We start from the raw sequence: 27,546 nt of genomic DNA on the forward strand, positions 1-27,546 counted from the left end.
CATGGAACCATACACCCCGCCAAAGACCCTTTATTTTTAAGAGTGTTTGTGCCCTTCACCATATAGAAAATAGTAATAGCGTGAACAAGTGAGCCGCAGCTTCTGCGTCTATTTATAATGTAGGATAATGCTTTAGATTCTAGAGAGCATTTGATTGAACAGGAAATCTGATGAGAAGATGAAGTGCAGCGTGATGTCATCAGTGTGAGGTCATCCAAAACGTTGATCCATATTGGCGGAAGTAAGTCTTCTACATGTCTTCTAAACGCAAATTTTGTCATTGCTTTAGAGCACACTAGCTTACAGATAACCTTAAGGCTAACCTTTTCACACTCAAAGCCAACAAAATCCATCGCATAAGACTTTCATAAGTAATAGGTTATTTCAGTTTTTTTTTCTTGTGATAAAGCATGCAAGAGCTTGCAAAGCATGATAGAAAAAAAATAAAATAAAAAAAAAATTAAAACTAAATCCATAAAATTATCCCATGATGGGAAAGGTGCCATATTATATGAAGCACCCGACAGAACCCTTTACAAATTCTATATAGTATGCAGATATTTCATGAGAAATGGGAACTTATCTTTATTTTATTTATAGGCAAATATATGTGCTGTACTTACTATGTTACTTAGAAAAACATACACTTAGTCTACAACATATGGTACTGAATATTTTGATATTTTGTTTTATATAGTATTATATATTTATCTATATCTTTGATGATGTTAATACTTTCCTGCTTTTTCTTTATGTTGTTAATGTTGAATTTGAAAACATTTTTCATCTGATTTTCATCTTTCCCTTCTTTTGAGAGGAGAGGGTCTTAATTTATTCTCTTTTTTTGGCTGGTGGTACATTTTTTTCCAGGAAGCAATCAATTTTTTTGCAGTTCAACTGGTTAATGAACACTCATTGATATGAAAAGAGTTCCTCAATGCTCTAAGTGCAGAAGATGTGATGCCTTGCCTGCCATTGTAAGGGCTCTTACTGAAACCTTGGATGCTTCAATGGTGTCTCAGAGCCTGATGTTTCCAGGAGACAAATGTACAGCACTGTCCTAATGGCTGGTTCCAATAAGTATGAATGATTATTATAAGAAATGATTATGAGCAAATTATTCAATGAGGCAAGTAGACATAAATATTTAATGCACTTGCAAAAAACATGGGTAAAATCCTCTCAAAATCATAGCAGAACATCTGTATTGGGGAAGAATTGGGTCAAATATTACAAAAATACTCTATAGTTTCTCTATAGTCACAAGTCAAATTAAATGGCATTATTCGTTACACAAATAAATACACTGATCCATAAAAAAAACAAATAAGCGCCTTCCATATGCCACTACCAAATATGGCACAGAATTGTATTATCATTATTTTCTCTTATAACACTTTTATTTTGCATTAGTGAAATACTGTATATGTAAAATTGCATATATTACTAATATAATGAGCAAATCAATATTTTCAATTCAGCAGGCTCTAAATTAACATTTTAATTTTATCCACAGCTGGTAAACGTGGTTGTTTTATGGAAGAGCACAAAAACTGGAACTATGACATTTTGAAGGGCAAAAATGGTTTCAATGTTCCATTAAATCCCCAAAAAGCCGTTATTTAATCTCTGAATGCATGTGTTCCTATAAAACAATCGAACTTAAAATTGGATCTCAACTGTAGAACTTATGGTCAGATTTCTGTGCATTTTGTGACGTGAGTTCTTCATCCTGCATATGAACTTTGTAAGATACAGAATCAAGTTCTTGAACTGAGACACTGGGATGTTTTTTGCAGCATCGGTCTCGTATGGCTCTGAAAACAGCAGTGCCGGGTACAGCCAAACTAGGTATCCCAGCCAGGAAAAAGATTATTACATAGATCCAAGATGGATATGGCTTCTTCTCTAGGGTTGGGAAATTTTCCTATAAATGAGAACAGTATTATTTAATCACTGCCAAACGTAGTGCTCTGCATATTACAGTTTTTGTAATGAGAATAAGCTTATGTTAACCAATTGATAAACTCACAGATTCAGGGTCCCAGGCACTGTAGAAGATTTCCTTGGTGACAACGGTGGAAAAGTAGAAGATGAAAATGGCTAACATGATGAGGGGACTAATGAATCTCCATGTGGCTTGCCAGAAGATGTTAGGCTTGTGTCCAATCATAAATATCAGGTCTTCATTAAACCTGTTCATAAACAGGAGATCCTATCATTTATGGCTGATTTCAGTGAGCTTAAGCTTAACAATTAAGTCATAAACTCATTGTCTAGTCGCTGTGAAAACATCCGTGAATTGCTGATACATGATTAAACTCTTCTACTATAAAACAGTTTATCTTCTTTAACTCATTTATGTCCTATATCCAGTTCCCATCATTGTGTTGTAAGAGTTAAAAACCATTTAAATGCAAAAGTACTAGGCTCTGACCTACCTGTCAATCCCATAGACGTACACGACTCCAATCATCTCAGAAAAAGCAATGATGAGGAGAGGAATCGAGCCGGCAAAGCTGTCGAACAGGGCTAGCCAGTAGTTCCCTGAACCCTGCACAAATATAAGCCCGACCAGGCAGCAGACCACGCACGTCACCCCTGTCGACGACAACAGAGGGAGAAATTTAAACTGCTTCTGAAACAATATGTGTGTAAAATCTGCAATGCATTCTTCACTCTTAAAAATAAAGGTTCTTTATTGTCCTTGATGGTCCCTTTAAAGGGATTGTACACCCACAAATGAAAATTCTGTCATTACTTACTCATCCTCATGTTGTTCCAAACCCATAAGACTTTCATTCATCTTCGAAACACAAATGAAATCACTTTTTAATGAAATCCGACAGCTTTCTGTCCCTCCATTGATGTACGCAACTGACACTTTCAAGCCCCAGAAAGGTCGTAAAGACATAATTAAAATAATCCATGTGACTCCAGTGGTTTAACCTCAATGTTGTGAAGTGACAAGCTTTGTTTGTGCAAAAAAACAAGCACAATTTACCACTTTATCTAAAAAATATTAAGCTCCAATGCACGTTGCTTCATAAAATTGAAATTAGTTTAATGATGTCTTTACTGCTTGAAAGTAGTAGTTGCGTAGGCGGTCAATGGAGGGACAGAAAGCTCATTTCATCTTCACTTGTGTTCTGAAGATGAACGAATGTCTTACGGGTTTGGAACGACATGAGGGTGAGTAAACAATCACAGACTTTTCAGTTTTCGGTGAACTAACACTTTATGGAACCTTCACATTGCAATAAAAAAAAACTTTCTATATAGTGGAAAACATTTTCTTTAGATCAGTGGTTCTCAACTCCAGTCCTCGGGACCCACTGCTCAGCACATTTTGTATGTCTCTCTTATCTGTCACACTCAGGCCCCGTCCACACGGAGATGCGTTTAGCTGTATATGTAAAAAAATTTGTACCGTATAAGCGTTTCGTCCTCACAGATCCGGCTTTTTGGGAGCATGAAACAGATATTTTTTTAAACCGGTCCCAGAGTGGCTAAATCTGAAAACGACACCCTTGCGTTTTCGTGTGTACAGCCAATCCGTATATTTTGTGAAACTGTGATTTCATCACACCCCGTCCCGCACGGGAAAGACTAGAAGGGAAACAACTACGGGCACTGGGCATGCGGTCATCAATATTGCGTTATTTTATTACTGTATTTGCATTATTGTAAGGGTAGGTTTAGGATTGGGATAGGTGTAGGCTTTAATAAAACACATCTGGAAAGAAGCAAATGTATTTATTTTGTTATTTTATTGTGGGATTTTGCCTCACTTCTACCATTGCTGTACCCCTTCTAGCCACAACCATTCTTCTCCGTTTTTAGTGTATTTCTGTACAGCGCCACATACTGGTCTGACATGTATACTACATCGTCTTGAGTCGTTTTCAGTGCTCTCATGAGTACACAGATATTTATTGAAACGAGGGGAAAAAAAGATTGGATAGGGAAAGCTCTGGCTTCGTGTGGACGGGGCCTCAGTCCAGTGCTGCATCCCAATTCGCATTCTTTCCGTCGTAAATAGTATTCGAAAATAGAATTAGTATGTACCAAATTGTAGTATGTTGAAAAGAGTATTCCAAAGATACCCTGATGGTCTACTATTTCTGGTCAGAATTCGAAGTACAGATCGACACACACACTCTAACGCCTGATCTTGCCCACAAACCATTGCGAGTTGGACGAGGATTCGGTAAGAACTAAAAACGTGGATTAAAAAGTGTTAAAAAAAAACTACAAACATGACGGATGTGAGAGTCCAACGGTTAAGTTGAGAGGTTTTAGATTAAGGGGCTTGACTGATCAATTATCAGTATTTAACCTGATGAAAAGATATCCTCTCATTATATTTCACCTGCAGCAGCATTGTGTACTTTTGTAATGATACGTTTGGCCATTAACTTTTAAATGCATCATTATATTTAAATTGCAAACCCACTCTCTAAAAAATGCTGGGTTAAAAACAATCCAAGTTGGGTTGAAAATGGACAAACCCAGCAATTGGGTTGTTTTAACCCAGCGGTTGGGATAAATGTTTGCTTAAAACAACCCAATAAATGGGTTAAAACCATAGACTGTAAAAAAATATGGACGCAGTGTCCATGACATCACCCATAGGATTCTGATGAGCAGTTTTGAAGCGCAAAGTATGGACGAGATGGCCGTTGCCATCTTGGCAGCGCGTCATTGCGCGTCACTCCCGGATAACAGAAAATGGGCAAAAAGGCGGGACGTGGGCGGAGCTGAAGTGACGCGATGACTAACAGACAGCAGATAAATGGCTATCCACCTGTCACTCGGAGTGGCCATGCCCTTAATTATGCAGAACTTTAATGCTTTATAATGTAAATGAATGAGTTATAAAACAATTCACCCCCCTCACAGTTGTCATGAAGGGCAAAATTAGCCGTATAGACCAAAACCACAATTTCAACCAGGCTATAAACATGTTTTTTTTCTGCTGTAAAGTTGGGCATTTTAACACATGGGGCTCAATGAGATTCTGCTCCCTTCTGGAGCCTGTCTCTAGCGGCCAGTCGATGAATTGCAGTTTAAGTCACTTCCGTATTGGCTTCAAGAGAAACTGCGGGAGGTTGCCGCTTGGTTAAAACAACCCAATTGCTGGGTTTGTCCATTTTCAACCCAACTTGGGTTGTTTTTAACCCAGCATCTTTTAGAGTGCATGAGGAGAGTCTCTTAAAGACTTGTGAATGGCAGTTCAAAGTGCTACTACATTTCTCTCCGATATGGTAGGAAATTTTATTGAATGTGGAGGATTTTAACTGTGATGATGATTGGGTTGTTCAGGGCAGTTTAAACAGTGACGGGATGCACGTAGGCAACGAAGTCTGTTAAAGATGACGTTAAAGAAGCAGTATGTCGCAAAGCTTGCATACTCTTTTGCTACACACTCAAAAGTATGTACTTTTTCTTCACAAAAAGAGTACATACTTTTAGGTCGTAGTATAAGTAGGCGAATTGGGACGCAGCACAGGTCATGGCACTCTCTCCTAACGAGTTGATGATCTGAATCAGGTGCGTTAAAAAAGGGAGACATACAAAATGTGCAGAGCAGTGGGTGGCGAGGACTGGAGTTGAGAACCACTGCTTTAGAATATCAAAATGTTCGTCACACTAAGAAAAAAATGGAAAGATTCTTTGGGGAACCTAAAATGGTTCCTCTGGAATTGCTGCCAAAAAACAAACAAAAAACAACAGTATTTGGAACCTTTATTTTCAAGAGTGTTTAAAAATCACAAAGTGAGTCTACTTTAGATATAGTCCTACCTGAAATAACTTCCTTGGGCCAGCTTTTGGGAAAGACCTTCAGGTCCTGCAGGGGAACCAGAACACCCTCAATGTTGCCAAACATGGAGGACAGACCAAGGCAGAAGAGCATGATGAAGAACAGGACGGACCAGAGCGGAGACAGTGGCATCTTAGTGATGGCCTCAGTGAACACAATGAAGGCCAGACCTGTTCCTTCCACACCCTGTGAAAGTGTGAAAATTGGTGGTTTATTTCAATTCTACAATTATGTATTAAATCTTTGGATTAATAATGAAATTTATAACACAATTCTGCATAATTCTCTTATTTTTTGCCATTAAAGTGCCCCTATACTTTTTCGGAATATAGTTGTTTGCAGTGTTGGGGAAAGTTACTTTGAAAAGTAATACATTACAATACTGAGTTACTCCTCTAAAAAGTAACTAATTACGTTAGTTCGTTACTTTTTAAGAAAAGTAATGCGTCACGTTACTTTTGCATTTTTCTCACCTAGGCTGGACTTGTTTGCTTTTGTATTTTTTATATAAAAAAGTTATTTTTTGTAAAGACCCTTTCACACCAAAATTGAAATAACAAGCTTCAGGCTGAAGGAAATGCAAATTCACACGTGTACAGTAGAGGGCGCAGCTCAAACAAACCTTTTAGCTGTGCTGCTATTCTGAATAACGGAAGAATAGGACGCAGGAGAAAACAGTTTAACACTCTCTTCACCAATAAAAACAAAAAATCTAGTCATTTTTGCTTATGGTTTAACTGAATCATCGAAGGTCAGCAGCAAGACATTGGTCAATAAAGTGAGATTAAATGCATAAAAATATTTGTTTTATTTAACATATTTAATTATTGAAGTTTTGCATTGTATTCTGATTTTGCATTTTACTGATTTTATCAATTTTTAGGAATACTGAATCGTTTTTGTGTAAGTGAGATTAGTAAACACATCCTCACATACAATAACCCGCATGTTTACACACAACGCCTCTGCACTTATGATTTTTCTCAACATTGGGACAAGAGAGCTGTCAGTCAATAAATGGGAGAACAAAGTAACTTGCGTTACTTATTTGAAAAAGTAACTCAGATACTTTGTTGTAATTTTTAAAAGTAATGCGTTACTTTACTAGTTACTTGAAAAAGTAATCTGATTATGTAACTCAAGTTACTTGTAATGCGTTACCCCCAACACTGGTTGTTTGTGAATGTAAAACGTCTGGTCTGAAAAGCTTCAAAGATCAAAGTGCACAATAAATGGAGTTATTGTCTCCCAAAAGAAAGAACCGATTCTTTCTTCGTTTTCTGAACTGTGAAAGCAAATCCACTTTGCATGCAACTCCAAAGGACTGATATGATATGGTAAAACCGATGCCATTTTACGTAAGATACAGTAAGATACCTCTTAAAGAAAATTATAAGAACCTTTAAAATAGCATAAAAGGGGCATTTTAAATTATATACCTAAACTAAAACTAAAGGAATGGTGCACACTTAGTTCTTAAAATATAGATAATATTGATACTCATGCTGGATCGAGATAAAATCCCAAATGCATGGGTTTTAAACTAGTGATTTTATTTCAATAATTCATTCCAATAACATATAAGTAAAAGTAACGGAAGTCTTTGTTCTGTATTGTGATGTACATCCAAGTGAAATGGATAATCAAAAAGAAAAATATAAGGTCTATCTGTCGGTTGCTGATTACATGGAGCCAGATCTGAATGCATGCTTGCAGTCGATTGTAAGAAAGGGACGAGGTTTAAGAGAACTAAATAATTGGAGAAATCGAGCATATGTCACCAGAGAGAAATCTGACATTTAACTGAAAGATCAAGTAATGCATTTTAATTAAAAATTGCGAGGTCAAAAAAAAAAAAAAAACTAACATGCATTGATGAATTGCTCACAATGAGATTAATAACATGCATTTAGAAAATCGATTTTAAATGTAACATTTATTATAATAGATTTTCATGTTTTTTTGATGCAACTTAACATTAGAAGTTTGTATAATAATACTTATTTGTAAATATTGTTCATTAATTAACAAAAAATATTTTGATGTTAATAATATTGCTTTTAAGATATAATGGTCGATATTGGTTACATTTGTCTTGAAAGTACTTGATATTGGAATAAAAAAGTGGCATCACCCATCCATATACTGTACCTCACTGAGGAAGCTGTTTAGATCACAGGTCTTCAGGGCGAGGTTGCTGATGATGTCAGAGTTTGTAGTATTGAGGCCCTGGAAAACCTCTTGATAGTTGCTCTGAGTGATGTTTCCCTCTGGCAGGTCAAATGTGTTCAGAAGAGTCAAGATGTTCCTGCATTGCAGAGGTAAGGTGAGTGCTTTATAATCTACTTTAAATGCATTAAAACACTTTACAATAAGGTTTAAGATGTGAACAAATGTTAATGCATTAGGTGACATGACAACATATTAATCTTGGTGTTAGTTAATTTTTGGTGTTAACTAATATTTCATGTTAAATGTAAGATATTAATAGCTTACATTTATAAATAACATAAACCAAGCTTAAAGGGATAGTTCACCCAAAAATGAACATTAGCCCATGATTTACTCACCCTCAAGCCATCCTAGGTGTAAATTGACATTCTTCTTTCAGACGATTACAATCAGAGTTATATTAAAAAAAGTCCTGGCTAATCCAAGCTGTATAATAGCAGTAATTGTTGCTCTGTTTTTGAAGTCCATAAAAACGGCATCTGTCCGTCAAATAACGTGCTCCACATGGCTCTGGAGGGTTAATACAGGCCTTCTGTAGACGTGGCGTAAACATTTTGAACGGCGAGAGGCACTTTCATCACTTTTTTCACTGAAGGCGATCGGCCGGATCTTTACTTTATAATGTTTTAAATGGATATTTTTCTTACAAATGCATCGATTCGCTTCAGAAGGCCTTTATTAACCCCCAAGAGCTGCGTGGAGCACGTTACAGATGCAGTTTTTATGGACCTCAAAAACAGAGCTACAAGTACTGCTATTATAAAGCTTGGATTAGCCAGGACTTTTTTAATATAACTCCGATTTTATTCGTCTGAAAGAAGAATGTCATATACACCTAGGATGACTTGAGAGTGAGTAAATCATGGGCAAATTTTCATTTTTGGGTGAACAATTCCTTTAACTAAAGCCCAAAGTATACTTTGGCCGCCCGCGTTCCACGGACGGTGCGCATACAACAGCGCATGTGCGAGTGACTTGAGCACTTGAAAACAAAGTCCACAGATAGTGCGCACAGGGCCAAAGGAAGGCTTGCGCTCTCAACTGTGGGTGAGATGGAGCAGAACGTGGAAAATGAAGTATACCCGGGCCTTAATGCTATAAAAGTGGGGTTCAGTTACTTCGTTTATATTAGGGTCATTACTACAGTCTGGTGCAGTTTATGTCCCCATAAAACAATACTTCTATTTTACATAAAATGTTAATCAAGTCAAGTCAAGTCACCTTCATTTATATAGCGCTTATTACAATACAGATTGTTTCAAAGCAGCTTTATAACTTTCATGTCAACTTTCACTTTCAAGTTTTCCATGTATAGAAATATCGCATTAACAAACAAAAAAAAACCATAACGATTAGTACATTACATGTGCATTATACTTGATTAGTGTTACATGTGCCAAATATTAATTATAAATGTTAACTATGTGTTCGCTATCTGTCTGTTTATGCTGACATAAAATAAAAAAAACAGTTTGTCTTTTCAAATCTTCTATTGTGTGTCAATATTTATTGAGTTGTTTGTTTTGCTTTTCATAAATGTGACGGAATAGATCATTGATGCTCACTGGTTTTTGTAGTGCATTTTTTTGGATTTTTCAGGGAGCATTTTGCTATAGATTAAGTGTGCATCTCAATCAGCTCCCTAGTTCAGTAGTCAGGGCACTGATCAGGACATAAGTCAATGGGCTGACTCCCTGATCAGTGCCCTGACTTCTGAACTAGGGAGCTGATTGAGATGCAGAAGTATTTGGGGGTGTTTCTGAAAAAACTGATTTGGTAATGGCCATTCATTTACACAAAAACGGCGTTTTGGGGGCATGAAAATGCTAACTTTTGTCTCCATGTAAACAACAAAAAAGTGAATTTCCTGACATTTTGCCGCTTTATAGTCCAGGGTCACAGGGTAGTAATAAACCAAACCTCATATTCGTCCAGACAAAATTGCTCGATGCTTTTACCATCTTTATTGGCTGTGTTCGAAATCACATACTCTCTTGAGTAGGTACTTATTTTGAATATGTAATTATTTCACGGCTGCTAAAAAGGTATGTTCTGTATATAGTATGAATGTGCGTAGTATCAATGTAATGCACACTTCAGAAACTCGCCGAAAGTAGTAGGTCAGGTACCTTGCCTACTCTTTTATGAGTACTGTGAATTCGGTCACATACCGTTTTTCGCTTAGAGAAGTAGAGAAGTAGGCAATTTCGGATGTAGCCATTGTTTGTATTCACTGCTCTGTTGAAGAATGCATATGTGCACAAGTGTTTCTTTACAAACTGACATTGCCAAGTTGCCAACTACTGGTCTGACATGCATAGTACAGAGTTTTAAATCATTCTGGTGGACCCGTGTGAACAGGGATCCTTTTGAAATTTTTCTAAAACGCAAAAAGAAAAAACTTTTCTGTCTTTAGTACATTGTTGTCATGCAAGTCATAAACTGTTATCTCTTTTCCTCATTATTAGAAAACTTATCTAATAGCATGAAAACATAACATGTCCACCCTGTTGTGTCAATACTGGACATAAAAAATATTTATACATTTTTTGAATTGGATTTATATATCTATTCAAATTCTTCCTCAAGGTTAATCTTTTGCTAGCATGTTGTTCGTAGATAGACTTCATTAGCTTAAAACATCCACCCTGTTAAGGTCCACCCTGTTACATACAGTATTGCATTGTAAAAAAATGTTGTAACAGGATGGACAGATTTCCCACCACATGTGAAATATTTGGTCAGGATTATTAGGTTATACTTGAGCTTGAGGCTTGATTTTGAATGTGTGTTTTATGACTGACAGATATTTTCTCCCTGTAAGATATTTTTGTTTGTTTGTTTTTCAACAAACCTGCTCAGTCCTAAATCCCAACAAACTGTAAGAATGACCCATTAGTTAGTTCATATTGACATGTTAGAATTAACTACGGTAACATAGTAAAAACCTCATTGCCAAGAGATACCAAAATAATCTTTTGATAAGATGCCCCTTCATGGTAACAACAAATGAGTCACTCAAGTGAGTTCCTTTTACACTTATCTATATCTGTGGAATTCTCATGAATCACTTTTTTCCCTAAACAGAAGGTCAGATGATAAACACTATCATGACTAACACTAAACACTTACCCATCTATACAGTCATCAAATCGCTCTGTAGCTCTGAAACCAATGATGGTGTAGATGACAGTGGCTGCGTAGATTGAGGTAAAGGCGTTAATGATGGAGATGATTACCGCATCTTGCTCACAGTTATTGCTGATGAAAAGAGAGAGAATAATGATTAGATTGTTATTCATTGAGGTGTTTGCACAGATCATTGGGTGTGGTTTTCTGAGCCAATCATAAGTTGACTGTAAGAATAAACCTCCCAGAGACAAATATGCTAATTTACACCACAATGAATAGCTTTGTTCTACAAAAAAACAACATAGATTTGTATATGTATTTAGTCTCAGCCTCAACTAAAACAATGAACTTACTGCACAGAGTTATAGCTGGAGAAGGAGATGAGACCTCCAAAAGCGAGAGAAAATGAATAAAACACTTGTGCCCCTGCATCCAACCATGTGGTGGGGTTCGCTAACTCATTTATCTGCACACAAGCACACAATTTAGTTGTTTATGATAGTACTGTAAAACTTTTTACATGTTATGAAAGTAAATCTCTTTTGAATTGGTTTGACTTTGGCACTCACATCTGGAGTGAAGAGGAACTTAATGCCGTCAATGGATCCTTTCAGAGTCAGTCCTCTGATCAGGAAGATCGTAAGCACTAAGTACGGCAACGTAGACGTCACATAAACAGCCTTTGAGGAGAGAAGAGGAAATAAAATTGTATGATAAATACTTATGGGTATGATACACTGGGTTCAAACTTTACATTGTGTGGCACTCGATTTAGAGATAAAGACTTAGGACATTTTGGAATTATAAAGCCTTTTATTACAACAGTTAAAACAAAAAGTTCTGCTTAATTGTTCACAAGAGTTGTAAAGCTGTAAAAATGTTCTGTGTTGAAGATTTTTACAAGCATGTGTCCTTACGAAACATTCTTTATTTCAACGTTAATTTATAGCATGATATAAAAAGGTATAACCTTTGACAATGGTATTGATTACTTTTTTTTACTGTAGAACTTACTTGAGCATTAAATATTATAAATTTGTACAGCACCCCTGAAAGTTAATATTTCAATAATTTAACATCACATTTGCATGTTAAAATATATTTTTTTATATAATATCTTTTTTTAGTAAGTGTTATATTATATTATATTATAATAATATAATTAATATAATATAATATAATATAATTAATATAATATAATATAATATAATATAATATAATATAATATAATATAATATAATATAATATAATATAATATAATATAATATAATATAATATAATATAATATAATATATCAACTCTAAAATAAAAAAGTATTACTGTTGTAAATTACAGTTGTCCATTACAATAAAAAAAGTGTACAGCGGGCTAAAGTAATATGTTTTTTAATAATATCTAAGCTAATACTTGTTCAAAACAATCACTTTAGCAAAGTTTGTAGTATTTTCTGTTTATTTTGATAAAAAAATAATTTATGTAATTTATTTTGTTCAATAAATATACAGTCATCAAAATATGTTAATATAAAAATTTTAATAAAGAAACAAAATTATTTTAAAAAGTAAAGATTTTGAAAGCATTGAAGGAGATCCCATAATAATTTAATATAGATTTACAATAAATTATATTTTATTATATTTAATACCTTTCACATTTTGATGGTATGGTGTGATATGATGGTTTCATTATAAATATGGTGATTATCTCTAAGGTGGACACCCAACTTGATTTATGATATTTACCATCTGAAACTAACCATGTCATGTCAACAATGGAAAAGTCAGCCAGCTGTATATTATCATGTTTATTATTATGCCTTTTGCCCCAACAGCAGGGGCGCCTTTTACCCCAAATACCATAATTTTACATAATCTTTCATTATTGAAAAACTGTTGCTTAATTGCCATGAACAAAACCGGCAATTATTACGATTTTTTGCCTCAAAATATATTCAATAATTTTAGCGATTCTCATTTAGGGTACATTTACAACATTTAAAAAAACATCAAATATTAGATCAGATTAGCACAGAATCAACTGTTGCCTGCGATCACTTCAAGGATCAGCCACATGCTGAAAGTGCTGTGGCAAGTTTTTGTGCCATCTAGTGGTTTGAGTGGGTGGAATTATAGGCCTGATATTTGTCAGGGTTATGTTTAGTTTAATAGTTTTTTTTTTTTTTTTTTTCATTTCTGTGTTTCTTTGCAGTTTAGTTCTTGATTTAACCTTATTAGTTACTCATTAGTGCCACAAGCCACAATATGTAATTTTTCGCTGCTAGAGGTCGCTTATTGAAAACAAAGGCGTAGCTTGATGATGCCTGGATTTCGCGGAGCTTTTATTATACCGGAGATGAGTGCTTCCGCTTCTTCCGGTCATGCGTATGTGGGGTAATGCAGCGCTGTTTCATCATATTAGATACATTTGAATGTGTTGAAAGTTATGTTATAATAATGCTACTCTGTGTGTTAGCTTGGCGGCTATGAGACACTTGTAGCACACTGCAGTGATCTAGATCGATATTAGGCATGGAAAAATATGGTACTCACAGTAAAAAAAAAACAAAAAAACAATAAGACTAAAGACCTTTGGACATTGAGTCCGAAATTCACATGCAAAGTTTTTGCACGTCAAAAAATAAATTCGACCTCACGTTATGTCAATCGTGGTTGCACACTGCCTCCGAAACTTTCGTCCGTTTAAAAAAAGAAATTTGGAACAGGTTCGTTTTTCTGCATTTTTCGCATCCGTAAATCCCGATTTGGTCACAGGTCTCCCTCACAGTCATCCCTACAGTGCTGATGCCTGACCTAAAACTGCTGGCAATGGTGGTGAATGAATCGCCAGTGCTCAGATACCTACAATTATATATACAAGTATTATTGTATCAAAAATACTACAAATATTATTATATCACAGCTATAATTATAGCACACCAAATCCCTGTAAACCATGTGTGTGTGTGTGCGCGTTCGGATCCATACCTTAGACATACTGCCAGTCTCTGTTTAGGATCAATTGATTCATGGAAATTGGTGGTCTTCTTTTTAATATGTGGCTCCAGTATCGCTAGCAAAGCATCAAACTGAGCCACTGACATTCTAAAGTAAACTTTGAATCGGTCTGGATAATCCCGCAGCTCCGATAAGGAGGTGGAACTCTCCTTCCTTTCTACGCGATCGCAGGAGTGGATGGACCCAATATTTCCTTTCTTTTTCTCTTTTTAGGAAGAGAGAGGACAAAAAAAAATCATCCTCACTACTTGAAGACACCATTATGTATTTTTATTTTTTTTTTCGTAACGCATTCATTAATACAAGGTCTCTGTGCGTGACAAATTTTTCGGATCACGGATACGAAAACACGCATGCGAAAACACTTCGGACTCAGTGTGCAAAGGCCTTAAAGGTGAACTATGTAGGATTTTTGCAGTAAAATATCCAGAAACCACTAGGCCAGTGTTATATATTTTGTTCAGTTGAGTACTTAGAATATCCCAAATGTTTCCAACTATTTGTAAATCGTGAGAAACTGCTATTTTAACCGAGGAACCGGGACGTGTGGGCTATGCGTGTGAGGGAGTCGCCTGTCGATTGCGTCATATCTGCGTCACCCTCGGTTTCCGGTTTTATTCAGTGAAACACTTTACTCTCACTGCAGTGTGAACAAGTGTCATAGCAGCCGCCGAGCGAACGTCATAACTTCCTTTTCAACACACTTAGATATATCTAATACGATAAACAGAGTTGCGTTACCTCACTCATGACTGGAAAAGAGGAAGTGGCGCCGGCAACCGTGTCATAATAAAAGTCCCGCCGGCGACTATGCCATAATAACAGTCCCGCTCTTTAATCGCTCCTGCGGCCTTGCTCAGCTCCACAACACTCGGTCCTGCTCTGCTTCAGACTACAGTAATGTTAATAATCGCATCCATGAACATGATTTCTGCCCGAGTCCTATCCTGACTGTTTTCCACCGGCTGTGAGGTGAAAACCACATGTCCCAAGATTCTGCGCTCAAACGTGGCGTCATCAAACTACGCCTTTGTTTTGAACAGGCGACCTCTAGTGGACGGAAAAGTTACATAGTGTAGCTTTAACTGTGTTGAGCTATATAACAATGATTAGTTTTCTGTTGATGAATGTATCCACACAGTTGCTTGCTCACCTGTCTAATAAAACACCTAATATATTAAACAGTCTTTGGTGTTTCCATGGCTTCGGAAATCGAGGGTAACAAGGGTATGATGTCATTGATAGGCGACACACGGACACGGTCCATGTCCTGGTTAAAATTGGATTTAAACATTCTTGGAAACATTTAGGATAATGTAAGTAGACAAAATATATACAATTTTAAATCTTACATATTGTGCCTTTAAATTCTTCACATTCAAACCTTCAAATGTTTGAGCTTTCATTTTGGCGGAATACTGGTGACTCGCGGTAAACTTCTATCCACAGAAATTGTGAATGTGTTTTTAAAGTGCTACTATGGACATTTTGTTCAAGGTTCAATGACTGTTGCTCAATGTTGGCAGGACTAAGTTCTAAATTTGAGAGGTGCTGACATGTGGATTATGAAATCTTTGAGCTTTTATTTGAGCTTTTATTGTGGCAGAACACTGGCGACATGCTGTAAACTTTTATCCCTAGAAATGTGGGAAATTATACAATTGTGTAAATAAAGTGAACTTAGCATACATTGAGGGTACATTTACATGACAACGATGTACTAAAAATGCAAAAGTTTTTCATACAGACGTCAACTTGTCAAAACGATCCCGTTCACACAGATCCACAAAAACGATTAAAACGCTGTATTATGCATGTCAGGTCAGTCGTTGGCAATGTCACTTTGTAAAGAAAAACTATGCACATATACTGAACACGTAATTGCGAATTACAAATTGGCATTTTTGTTGTTTACACAGATACGATAACGATATCATTTTCAAAAACTTGCACTTTGAAACCTGTTTGAAATGACGTTTGTGAGATGAAGCAGCGTTTACGGAACTGAGGTGCTCTGATGCTGAAAACACTGTAAACTTATTTTAACATGTGATTTAATTATTAGCTTTTCATCAACTCACAAACCACCTGCAGTTCCTTACAAACACCCATTTAGAAAACCCTGGATTAGCAAATTAACAAAAACTATGGGCGTGCCATCATTTTGAATAATAGTGCAAATCTGATTCAGATTGTAAAATACTCTTGTTTCACATCAGTGTTGTTATTTGAGCAGCTCTACCTTTCCAGTAGTTTCGATTCCACGGATGCAGCAGACATACAGCACTCCCCAGGCTGAGATCAGACAGAGGATCATCCACCATTGCAAACCCCCTGTCTCATCTATGGCTGCAGAAGTGTTGAGAGTCTTACGATACCAGAAATAATCCACAGGCGAGCTCCTGTCACACTCGGAAACGAATCCTGCCAACAAAGAACAGTCATTGAACCTCGAAGAAAATATATCCATTCTACTTTTAGTTCCTCCTCAGGATGTTCACATACCTGTCCTGTTGGCATTGATAGGGCACTGGCTCCAAGGCAGAGGCTCCTGAAAGGAGTTGAAGAAGTACCACATGACCCAGGCTATGATGGTGTTATAGTAAAGACTGACCAGAAAGGACACACACATAGACGCTATACCTGTGAAACATAACATGTTGTTACAGTAGCTTGTACACAGGCTAACAACCAGAGTACAACCTTTGTTTGAGTAAATAGTTACTGTACATAAGTACCTTTTTGGCTACTTTGACTGAGTATCAAGGATATAAGCTTTTCTCTCTATTTGACTACATTTTTGAATTAGCATATGTATTTACTTTTTACTATAATACATTTGTAAGGATTAATGCAATTACACATTTTCCATGGCACCTCTTTTTTAATTTAAATGTCTATTTGTCTATGTCTAATGTCTATGTCTGTTTCTGTTACAAAAGAAGCAATATTGCCATTTACAGGGCATTGAAGGTACTATATATTGTGCGTTTGGCCCTTACTCACCCAAACTTGTCAACAAGGCTACTTTACACGAATGTAAGTGCACCAGAAAGTACAAAGTGAAACTTGTATATTATATTCATTCATTACACACAGACTGATATATTTCAAACTTTTATTTATTTTAATTTTGATGATTATAACAGACAACTAAGGAAAATCCCAAATTCAGTATCTCAGAAAATTAGAATATTGTGAAAAGGTTCAATATTGAAGACGCCTGGTGCCACACTCTAATTAGCTAATTAACTCAAAACACCTGCAAAGGCCTTTAAATGGTCTCTCAGTCTAGTTCTGTAGGCTACACAATCATGGGGAAGACTGCTGACTTGACAGTTGTCCAAAAGACGACAATTGACACCTTGCACAAGGAGGGCAAGACACAAAAGGTCTTTGCAAAAAAGGCTGGCTGTTCACAGAGCTGTGTCCAAGCAAATTAATAGAGAGGTCAAGGGAAGGAAAAGATGTGGTAGAAAAAAAGTGTACAAGCAATAGGGATAACTGCACCCTGGAGAGGATTGTGAAACAAAACCCATTAAAAAATGTGGGGGAGATTCACAAAGAGTGGACTGGAGCTGGAGTCAGTGCTTCAAGAACCATGTCTCTGTACATTGCTGCATTCATCTTTCCCTCGACCGTGACTAGTCTCCCAGTCCTGCCACTGAAAAACATCCCCACAGCATGATGCTGCCACCAACATGCTTCACTGTAGTGATGGTATGGGCCAGGTGATGAGCGGTGCCTGGTTTCCTCCAGACATGACGCTTACCATTCAGGTCAAAGAGTTCAATCTTTGTTTCATCAGACAAGAGAATTTTGTTTCTCATGGTCTGAGAGTCCTTCAGGTGCCTTTTGGCAAACTCCAGACAGGCTGTCATGTGCCATCTGGCCACTCTACCATACAGGCCTGATTGGTGGAGTGCTGCAGAGATGGTCGTTCTTCTGGAAGGTTCTCCTCTTTCCACAGAGAAACGCTGGAGCTCTGTCAAAGTGACCATCGGGTTCTTGGTCACCTCCCTGACTAAGGCCCTCCTTCCCAGATCGCTCAGTTTGTCCGGGCTGCCAGCTCTAGGAAGAGTCCTGGTGGTTCCAAACTTCTTTCATTTTTACGGATGATGGAGGCTACTGTGCTCACTGGGACCTTCAATCCTGCAGATTTTTTCTGTACCCTTCCCCAGATCTGTGCCTCGATACAATCCTTTCTCTGAGGTCTACAGACAATTTCTTGAACTTAACTTCATGGCTTGGTTTGTGCTCTGACATGCACTGTTAACTGTGGGACCTTATATAGACTGGTGTGTGCCTTTCCAAATCATGTCAAATCAACTGAATTTACCACAGGTGGACTCGTATCAAGTTGTAGAAACATCTCAAGGATGATCAGTAGAAACAGGATGCACCTGAGCTCAATTTTGAGTGTCATGGCAAAGGCTGTAAATATGTACGTGTGATTTTTTTATTTTCATTTAATAAACAAACTTTTTAACGTTTTCATTATGGGGTATTGTTTGTAGAATTGAGGAAAAAATATGTTTTTAATCCATTTTGGAATAAGGCTGTAACATAACAAAATGTGGGAAAAGTGAAGCACTGCACTGTATCCATACTTTTACTTTTTCTGATATTCTTTTTACTATGGTAACATGTTTTTAATGTTTTTGATATTTTACTTGATCAAAAATATACTAATCAAGGACAGTAATTTTGTGAAATATTATTACAATTTAAAATCACTATTTTCTATTTTCTAAATTAAAATGTAATTTATTTCTGCTATTTTAAATTACTCCAGTCTTCAGTGTCACATGATCAATCAATCAATCAATCAATCTATACAATTGTTATTATATTTAATATATTTCATATTTTGCTCACCAACTCCAAGCATGTAGGGGTTAATAGTTCTCCACACCCCCACGCTGCCTTTCCTTAGCCGCTGACCGATGGCAAACTCCAGATGAAGAAGAGGGATTCCCTCAAAAACCAGCAGGATTAAGAAGGGAATCATGAAGGCCCCTGAAAGAAAAAGTCATTATTTTCTTTCAGAATGTCATTGACGCTAGTGTTTTTGTGTTTTCTGCTACAAATGTGTCACAATCTCAAATACAATCTAATCTTTCATTATTTCATCTCAGGGATATATATATATATATATATATATATATATATATATATATATATATATATATATATATATATATATATATATATATATATATATATATATATATATATATATATATATATATATATATATATATATATATACACAGTATATATCCACAGGATAATCCACGGCTAGCTGCATTAAAGGATTTTAAAGGCAAAGAAACCGCCCTCATGCCAGTAAACATGTCATTAGAGAAGAGATGTTGTTGAAAGAGGGCGAAGTTATTTTGATTAAAGATTACAAGGGCACATGAATTTTAAAAAGAAAATGACGTGACATGAATAAATCATTTATTTTCATTAAGACTTTTTTGATACTTAAAAGGAGCAAAGTCATTTCCAGAACAAATGCCATTGTCAGCCATATTCACTGAAGTTGAGTTAATGGTTTGCTGTGACGCTGTGACCCTTGGAGGTTTTGTCACTTGAAGTGATCTTACTGTGCTGTTTAGTTAACCTTGAGCTGAGGTCTGTGATAAAAAAAGTGACATACATTTATTGCACTTACAGGAAACCCGTGAACACTAATGACACTTTAAGAGCCACAATTTTGGTAGTATCTCATAAAAGAAAATCCATTACAAATTTATACCAGAGGAATCATATAGCCATCTGACAGAACATAGCTATTATAGTTATTGCACTACTATAAAACCATGATAAATGAATGCAGGATCCCCTTCAAACAGCATAAAACACTTTCAGAATCTTAATTTGTTGCAATGACAATAACTATAAAAAACTAAGGTATTTTAGAAGCTTTGGTAATCATTGCAAACTTTTATCAATGTGTGAATTCAAATTCAGGCACTTTTTTTCATTGAGAGGATTGGGGAAAAAATGCATTAACCCTATGTAATTAATATTAATTATATTACTCCATCTATGGAAAGGGAAAAAAAAAACTTTAAAGGGGTCATGAATTGAGAAATCAACTTTCCCTTGAGCTTTTGATATATAAAAAGTCATGGTGATATAAGAATATCCTGTAAGTTTCAGAGCTGAAAACTTACTTGTTAGTCAAAGAAAAGCTTTTATTGACAGCTGGCCCATCAAACGATGGATCTGCGAATGTGCCTCCCTGTGATGTCAGAGTGCAGTGAAAAGCCGCCTCAACAGAAGAAGACGAACGCCTAATTCTGTAGTCCCGCCCACCGATTCGTGGCTGGCATGTTAGATAAATAACAGGCCTACATGGAGCTAAACCAGATCGAAATTGTCAAACATGCCATAAGCATCCTTCGGATTCCAAAATGCTGGGTTGAACTTTATTTTTAATGAAGATCCAGCTCACGCGGCAGGACGACATTGCATTTGTTCGCTTCATTTCGCCAAATTCATTTGTAAACAAGAGACTGGATTTGCAGACAGGATGAGATTAAAAAACAATGACGTCACCACCGCCGCGAGAGCGAGCAGAAAATAAGAGCAGTTCTGTTTTTTGGCCACAGGTGTCAGTCGCGAGTTTAAATTTCAGAAAAACGCATATAGCCCCTTTAAAGGCTGATGATAGTAAAACTGTACAAATATTACACCTATGCCACATTACAGCCTAAACACAAATAGCAAGAGTAATTGCATCCAACATTCATGCACAAACTGTTCATTGAGAACTAGCAAAAGTGTTTGTTTTCCAGTAGATGGCAGCAATCTTCCACTAAACTATGAGCATTCATGCTTTCACCAGGAATTCAACTGAGAAATGTTGATATTTAATGTGAATTTTACATAAAATGTTGCCATTTTAAATAAACCTGTATATAAATATCATTACTAATTTCGGCAAATACATTTTAGCTATACATTGCTATACACCCCCTTAAAACTGCACAACTGCAGAGTAAAAACATTAGGCTATTAAAAAAGTGATATTACATGCGTTTAATATTTTTATATTATTTATTTTTTACAAAATCACACTGGCTGTGACCTCTGGAGAACCCAGAACAGCTGCTTGCATAAAGTTTAAGGTAAAAATAACTGGAATTAATTAGCAAACATTAGTATTTTACTACTATGCAATTAAATAAACTGTTCATTAACTGTTCAACTAATTTGCCTACATCCCTTTACTTCTGTCTTTACACAGCAAAAAATGCTCTTCTTATTTAGAATCTTTTTCTTGTTTCCAGTCCAAATATCTAAAAATTCTTAAATCAAGGTGCATTTACTAGATGAGTAAAATTACATAGGCCTACTACATTTTGATTTTATTTTCAAGTAAACAAGAAAAATGTCTTGAGTTTTTGCTTAAAACAAGCAAAATTATCTGTCAATGGGGTGAGAAAAATAATCTTAATTCTGTGGGACAGAAACAAGATTTCAATCAGAAACAAGATTATTTTTCCACTCCATTGGCAGATAATTTTGCTTGTTTTAAGCAAAAACTCACTTCATTTTGATTTTATTTTCAAGAAAACAAGAAAACTATCTTCTGTCATTTAACTTATCTAGTAAATGCACCTTCAACCTTGATTTATGAATTTTAGATATTTAGACTAGAAACAAGAAACAAATAGCCTACTACGTAAGAAGAGCAGTGTATCCCTTATCTTCCCTGCATCAGAGGGCTTCTGTCTTTTTTTTAGACACTTCAATTCGGCCATCCGTCATAAAATCAGGCAACTTACACCGTATCAACACCTGGCGCGAACGGCCAAGCACCCTAAAAAATGAAAGCAATCCTGTCTGCGTTAGATGCGGCGAGAGGCGACGCGACACAACAAATTCCCCTAACGATAAACTGATCGCGCGTTGTATTTCTGACGCACTTCAAGTAGATCGGCATTGATGAGGCGCACCGGAAAGAGGCGGGGGACTTAGTTACGTTTTTTTTGCGCTTTATTTGGTAATATTTCAAATTAATATTAATAACATAGTATCAGTAATACATTTTGGCGCCCCTATGGATGAGTGGCGCCCCTAGCATTTGCCTATTCCGCCTATGCCACGGGCCGGCCCTGGGCACACCCACAAAAACTGGGCAAGATAAACTGGTTAGATTATAAAAAAGTTGGTTGCGCTGAATGCTGCAATTGAGGACCATGATTTGTGAAAAAGTTAAGTAATTTTCACAACAAAATTTGAAGTGGTTTATGCTTATCACATTTTTTTTTTCTTCTTCTTTTTTTTATGATGGTTATGATATTTTCATATAGTTTAAGACTGAAAGTCTGGGTCTGGGACAAGGGTAAAACAATAATAAAGTTTTTTTTAATGCATTTTTAATGGATGCTTTTACAGTTGTGGTAATATAATTTGCGAAATACAAATAGATGTTAAACAAAGTCCAAGTTGATTTCATAATTCCTTATTAAAATCATTACCTCCTCCAAAATATATTTACCCCTGAGATGAATATATATATATATCATTGAATATGTTATTCTATTCTTTTGAGATGGCAATAATACATTTTTAGCTAGATTTGCAAAAGGAGTAAATATAATGATAGCATACACTGTAAAAAATCTTTTGTTGACTCAACTCAATATATTTTGTTATATTTTTTTCTTACTTATTTGGATAAGTTATCTGGACTGATTACATTTAGGAATGAAAACTTCACTTTAGTTTACTGAACTTAATATTTCTTATTGTCTAGACAATCTAATTATCTCTACTCAAAAAAATAAGTTAAAAAAAATAGGCATAGAAAAATGTAAAAACACATGGAAAGCAAAAAACTCCCTTAAAACTTTTAAAGAATTACTTTTTTCATTGTTTTTCTTAACTCAACAAATTAAGTTGGTCCAACACATTTCATTTAACCCATTATCCCACAACATTGTAAGGGACCTGGAAACCTAAGGCCGATAGCAGGAAAATTGATGCAGTCCAAATGTGGTGCTGGTGGAAACTGTTAGAAATACCATGCAGTCAGGAAAAAAATATAAAAGCACTGGATCACATAAACCAGAGACGTCACAAGAAGCTAAAGTCACTACAACTGACAGGTTATGAGTGCAAGCTCGCTAAAGAGGTCAGTAATGTTGGGAATGGTCAGTGGAATCAGAAAAAAAGGGACGGCGTTGAACTCACTGGCTCGACACCATCAAAAAAGATACCAATATGAACATTAAGCATGGAGAATGCTTGCCCATAAGGTCACTGAGAATGGGAAATGGTTAGGATCCATCCTAATTAAACCTCTCATTAAAATGCAAGTACTCACCTCCTCCATGACTCTGACACAAGTAGGGAAAGCGCCATACGTTGCCCAAACCCACACAGAAGCCCACACAGGTCAGCATATACTGGGTTTTGTTGTCCCACTTGGGTCTGTCTCCAGCCTCCTCCACCTCCAGCCGCTCCAGCTCATCGTGGCTCAGGATCCGGTCCTCCAAACCTGGGTTAGGCAGCTTCAGCTTCATGATCTCCTGGGCTCCCTGCAGGTTAGCAGTGGGTATCTGTGGGTGAATCTCTGGTGGTATGGACTGCAGGGAGCTGTGCAGAGATAATGACTTTCTGAGTGGATGGAGTGAGTATATGTAGCGAACTTTGGCATCATCCCACCAGGCCAGTGAGTCACAGTGTGTCTTGAAGATGGGGATAATGTCCTGTCAGCTGAATACTGCGGGAAAAGGGCTGTGACTGAGACTCTGCGCATGGCAATAATTAATGTCTTATCAAAGATTGAGAATCCAACAACCTGCACATTCACTCCATGCACACGTCACTTCATACCCATTCTTGGGGTTAATAACTAAATAACTAAAGATAATGATCTTTATGACACAGAGATAAGTCTTTCCCCTAAGTGTCAAAGATCCTTAACAGTCTCAACATTACACGGAGAGTCACATATATTTAGCATATTTAGTATCTAGTTTTCAATGAGTTATTAAAAGCAGTTCACTTTAAACCAACTTGATAAAGGATGATGTTTTTGTGATTATTTCCTGTGATTCATGAGAAAACCATTGTGTTAGTGCTGGGACTGCAGTTTGTGTTTATCAGCAACCTTCAAATCACAAAATGTTCTTACTCTGGTACATAGAAACGAAGGAGGGATGACAATTGTTTGTGGTGAGTTTGATAGACAAATGTTACACCACTGATGAAATGTTTACACTGATTTCATCAAGGTCTTTAATGATACAGGCCAAAACTAAAACACATATACTGTATATGCTTCACAACCTTCCTTCTCATTTTACTACAAAGAGGGAAGGACCGATTAAAAAACAAACAAAAATACGTTCTAGAAAAATCCATAAAAATAGGACCCAATGTACTGTGTTAATATGAAGGAATTTTCTTTTGAATTATGCATTGTATTGTATTGTGCTGGTTTATAGGAAAGTCCATGTTCATAAACTTAACTGATAATGTTGTTCGTTGGCAGTTTATCTACAGATAAATGAAGTTAAAATCAACATAGTAATCTACTGCTTAGTATAGCCTACTGTAGATCTTGAAACGTTGTATGGATTTATATTCTTATCTTTTTACATTGTTGCTGTTTGAATGGAATCAGTTGAATCAACATGATCAGATTTGACCTTTTTACCCACAGTTGAAAAGAATAGTGACAGCCAAACCTGAAAGAACTTCTGCAAGAGCAAATGTGCTATTTTTAGTGGCTTTTATCTGCTTAAGACATTGTTTGAGCAAAGATTAAGCATTATAAAAAATGCAAATAATCCATTATCTGCTGTGGATAGGTTACCAATTAGATATGAGGTGATAAGAAAGATTGTGAAGATTATGAAAAACACAGCGTCTCAAATTGATGTTGTGTTTTCATTAAAAAACATTTACTTTCCATAGACATAATGGTTTTTATACTGTAGCCTACAAGATGTATATTCTATTCCCTAACTCTAAATCTACCTATCACAGAAATATTTATAATATTATAATTAAATGTATTTCATTTAATGTAGTCACGTTCAAATATTTACATAATTGCAGTATCTATGTATTCATAAAGAGTCTGGTCTTACTTTACTTTTACCGATCAGCTGCAATCCATTTGGATAAGAGAAGCGATAATTTGTTTTATTCTGTCAATAAAACTGTTTTCTATTTCTTCTGTTCGTTTACACTGCCACCTAGCGTTTTTCTGGCGGAATTACAATAACCACTTGAAACTGGTGAACAGGTGGTCAATCAGTTTAAATGCATTTGATTGTTGTTCAGGCCACATGCGTAAACTTCACTCCTCCCAAATACGGAAGCTGGGTAGTGGGTACCACAGATGGTGGGTACCGCCACACACCACGAGCAAGAAGCACGGCTGGAGCAACTGTCCGGGAACATCTATTAACATGTAGGCCTATGGGAAGAAAAGGACATTGCAGAACGTTTCGGTGACTGTTATTAGCATCGTCATGGAAGTGGAATCCGTTACATTTGCGTATAGGACGAGAACAATATAGATATATCAGTTTTTTTTCTCCCCCAGAGGCAGCTTTATATTTGGTGGAATGTGTTTACAGAATCATAATTCAATCTATCGAGGGGAATGAAGCGTTGCATCCATTTTTACTAAGGAAACATGGCCTATTTCGTGTTTAGCTATAGCCTACTATCATGTGCTAATATTCTTTCAACTATTGAGGATTGAGACAACATTTCAGATAAAAACACAAACAGAATTCACCACAATAACCTTTTTTAAGTTCCTCGTGAAATCCTTGGCTTAGATGTTGTTGTTTTTTCCTGGGGGGAAAAAACTTGTGAAAAAGATGTAGGCTACACGTGCTTGATTTTTATAGCCTACATGTGCACAGTTAGCATACTTAAAATGATGGATGGATGGATGCCTATTACTGCCCAGCTGCAGTCCGTAACTTTTTTGGGTTAAAAATTATCCAAAATAATTTGGAGCAAGTACATAACCAACCAGCGTTTTCTCACAGCACTTCATATAATTAAACTTAACAATTTGATGGCGGATCCAGAAAGGTTAAAACACAATCACCAGTGACAACACTTCGGACTTTCGGGGTGCGTCTCAATCAGCTCCTTCAGTAACGTTAGTCGGGGCACTGATCAGGACATGTCAATGGGCTGCCTCCCTGATCAGTGCCCCGACTACTGAACTAGGGAGCTGATTGAGACGCATCCTCGGAGTGGCTACAGAAAAAAAGAGGTTGCAACTTCCGGGCCTATGCGAAAACAAGGATAAAAATGTGTCGTGAACTCCGTGTTTTAAAGGGGTTCAAAACGGAGAGACCGCTTTTTTTCTGCTGGACAAGACATTTCAATGGTTCAATTATGTAATAGAAGCACACTTGTTCGCTTAATTCATACAGTTACGGAGTTTTCTTTGTTGTTTTGCTATGTGCATTATAAATATCAATTATTTTGAGCTAGCTATGAGAGGAGCAATTCACTGTAATTTGTTGGTATATGACGATTATAAATTAGACTGCACAGAAATGGAAACTAAACTACAGGTAGCCCTAATACACATTAAATGTAGTCACGCTATGCTGATGTTGTTAACATTAACAATTTATAAACAAAGTATAATTTGCATGGTTTGACGATATGATAAGCGGTCGTTAGATTTAATCATCGCGATTTAGCCTACTGCAATGCTTTTTTCCCCCTTAGTTGGTCAGAACAAAAGTGGATGTTATCTACTTACTTGTTCAGATGATATTTTCCGGTGAAAATTCGTATGTTGGTCATACTTTCAAACAGCAGGCCTATAATCTGTGATTCTGAATGACAGCATCCACACCGGCGCGGTGACTGACAGCCGCACATTCTCCTCCAAACATTGGATTCCTCCGCGCTGTGCCGTGCCGAGGCACAAATCACGTAAAGTTGATAATTCCGCGAATAACTGCAATTGCAGATTTCGAACAGAGATGGCGACAAAGAGGAAAAACTACGGACTGCAGCTTTAAATTAAATGGCACTTAAAGGGATCGATAGTTCACCGAGAAATTCTCATAGTTCTTTCTGCTGTTTAACACAAAATAATAGACCCTTTTCACATTTCCGGGTTTCTCAGAGCGGTAGTCGTCATAGTTGGGTTAAATATTATAGCTGTGAATGAGAGAATACATTAAATATTTTTTTTGTGTGCCCATTTGCTCACATAGCAAAAGAAAAACGCCACAGTAGTGATTTCACAACTTTCAAAAAGAGGGAAAAAATAGAGTGAGATTGATAACGGCAGTGAAAAGAGAGAAAGATATTATTTTTCACCAT

The 27,546-nt window shown here is 36.4% G+C and overlaps 1 protein-coding gene across 1 annotated transcript; it reads right to left on the bottom strand.

Moving 5' to 3' along the window:
- Positions 1-1,675: 1,675 nt before the first annotated feature.
- slc6a19b (solute carrier family 6 member 19b) lies at positions 1,676-23,747 on the bottom strand (the record flags this gene model as incomplete). Its single annotated transcript, XM_079838091.1, has 12 exons — positions 1,676-1,927; positions 2,033-2,195; positions 2,442-2,601; positions 5,806-6,010; positions 7,976-8,132; positions 11,189-11,317; positions 11,542-11,654; positions 11,758-11,868; positions 16,445-16,626; positions 16,708-16,845; positions 19,081-19,221; positions 23,549-23,747. The coding sequence occupies 12 exons, from the start codon at positions 23,745-23,747 to the stop codon at positions 1,676-1,678; spliced, it is 1,950 nt and encodes a 649-aa protein (XP_079694217.1).
- Between the last annotated feature and the right edge of the window lie 3,799 nt (positions 23,748-27,546).

The sequence above is a fragment of the Gobio gobio genome, assembly GCF_949357685.1.
Source record: "Gobio gobio genome assembly, chromosome: 15".
NCBI classification, from domain to species: Eukaryota; Metazoa; Chordata; class Actinopteri; order Cypriniformes; family Gobionidae; genus Gobio; species Gobio gobio.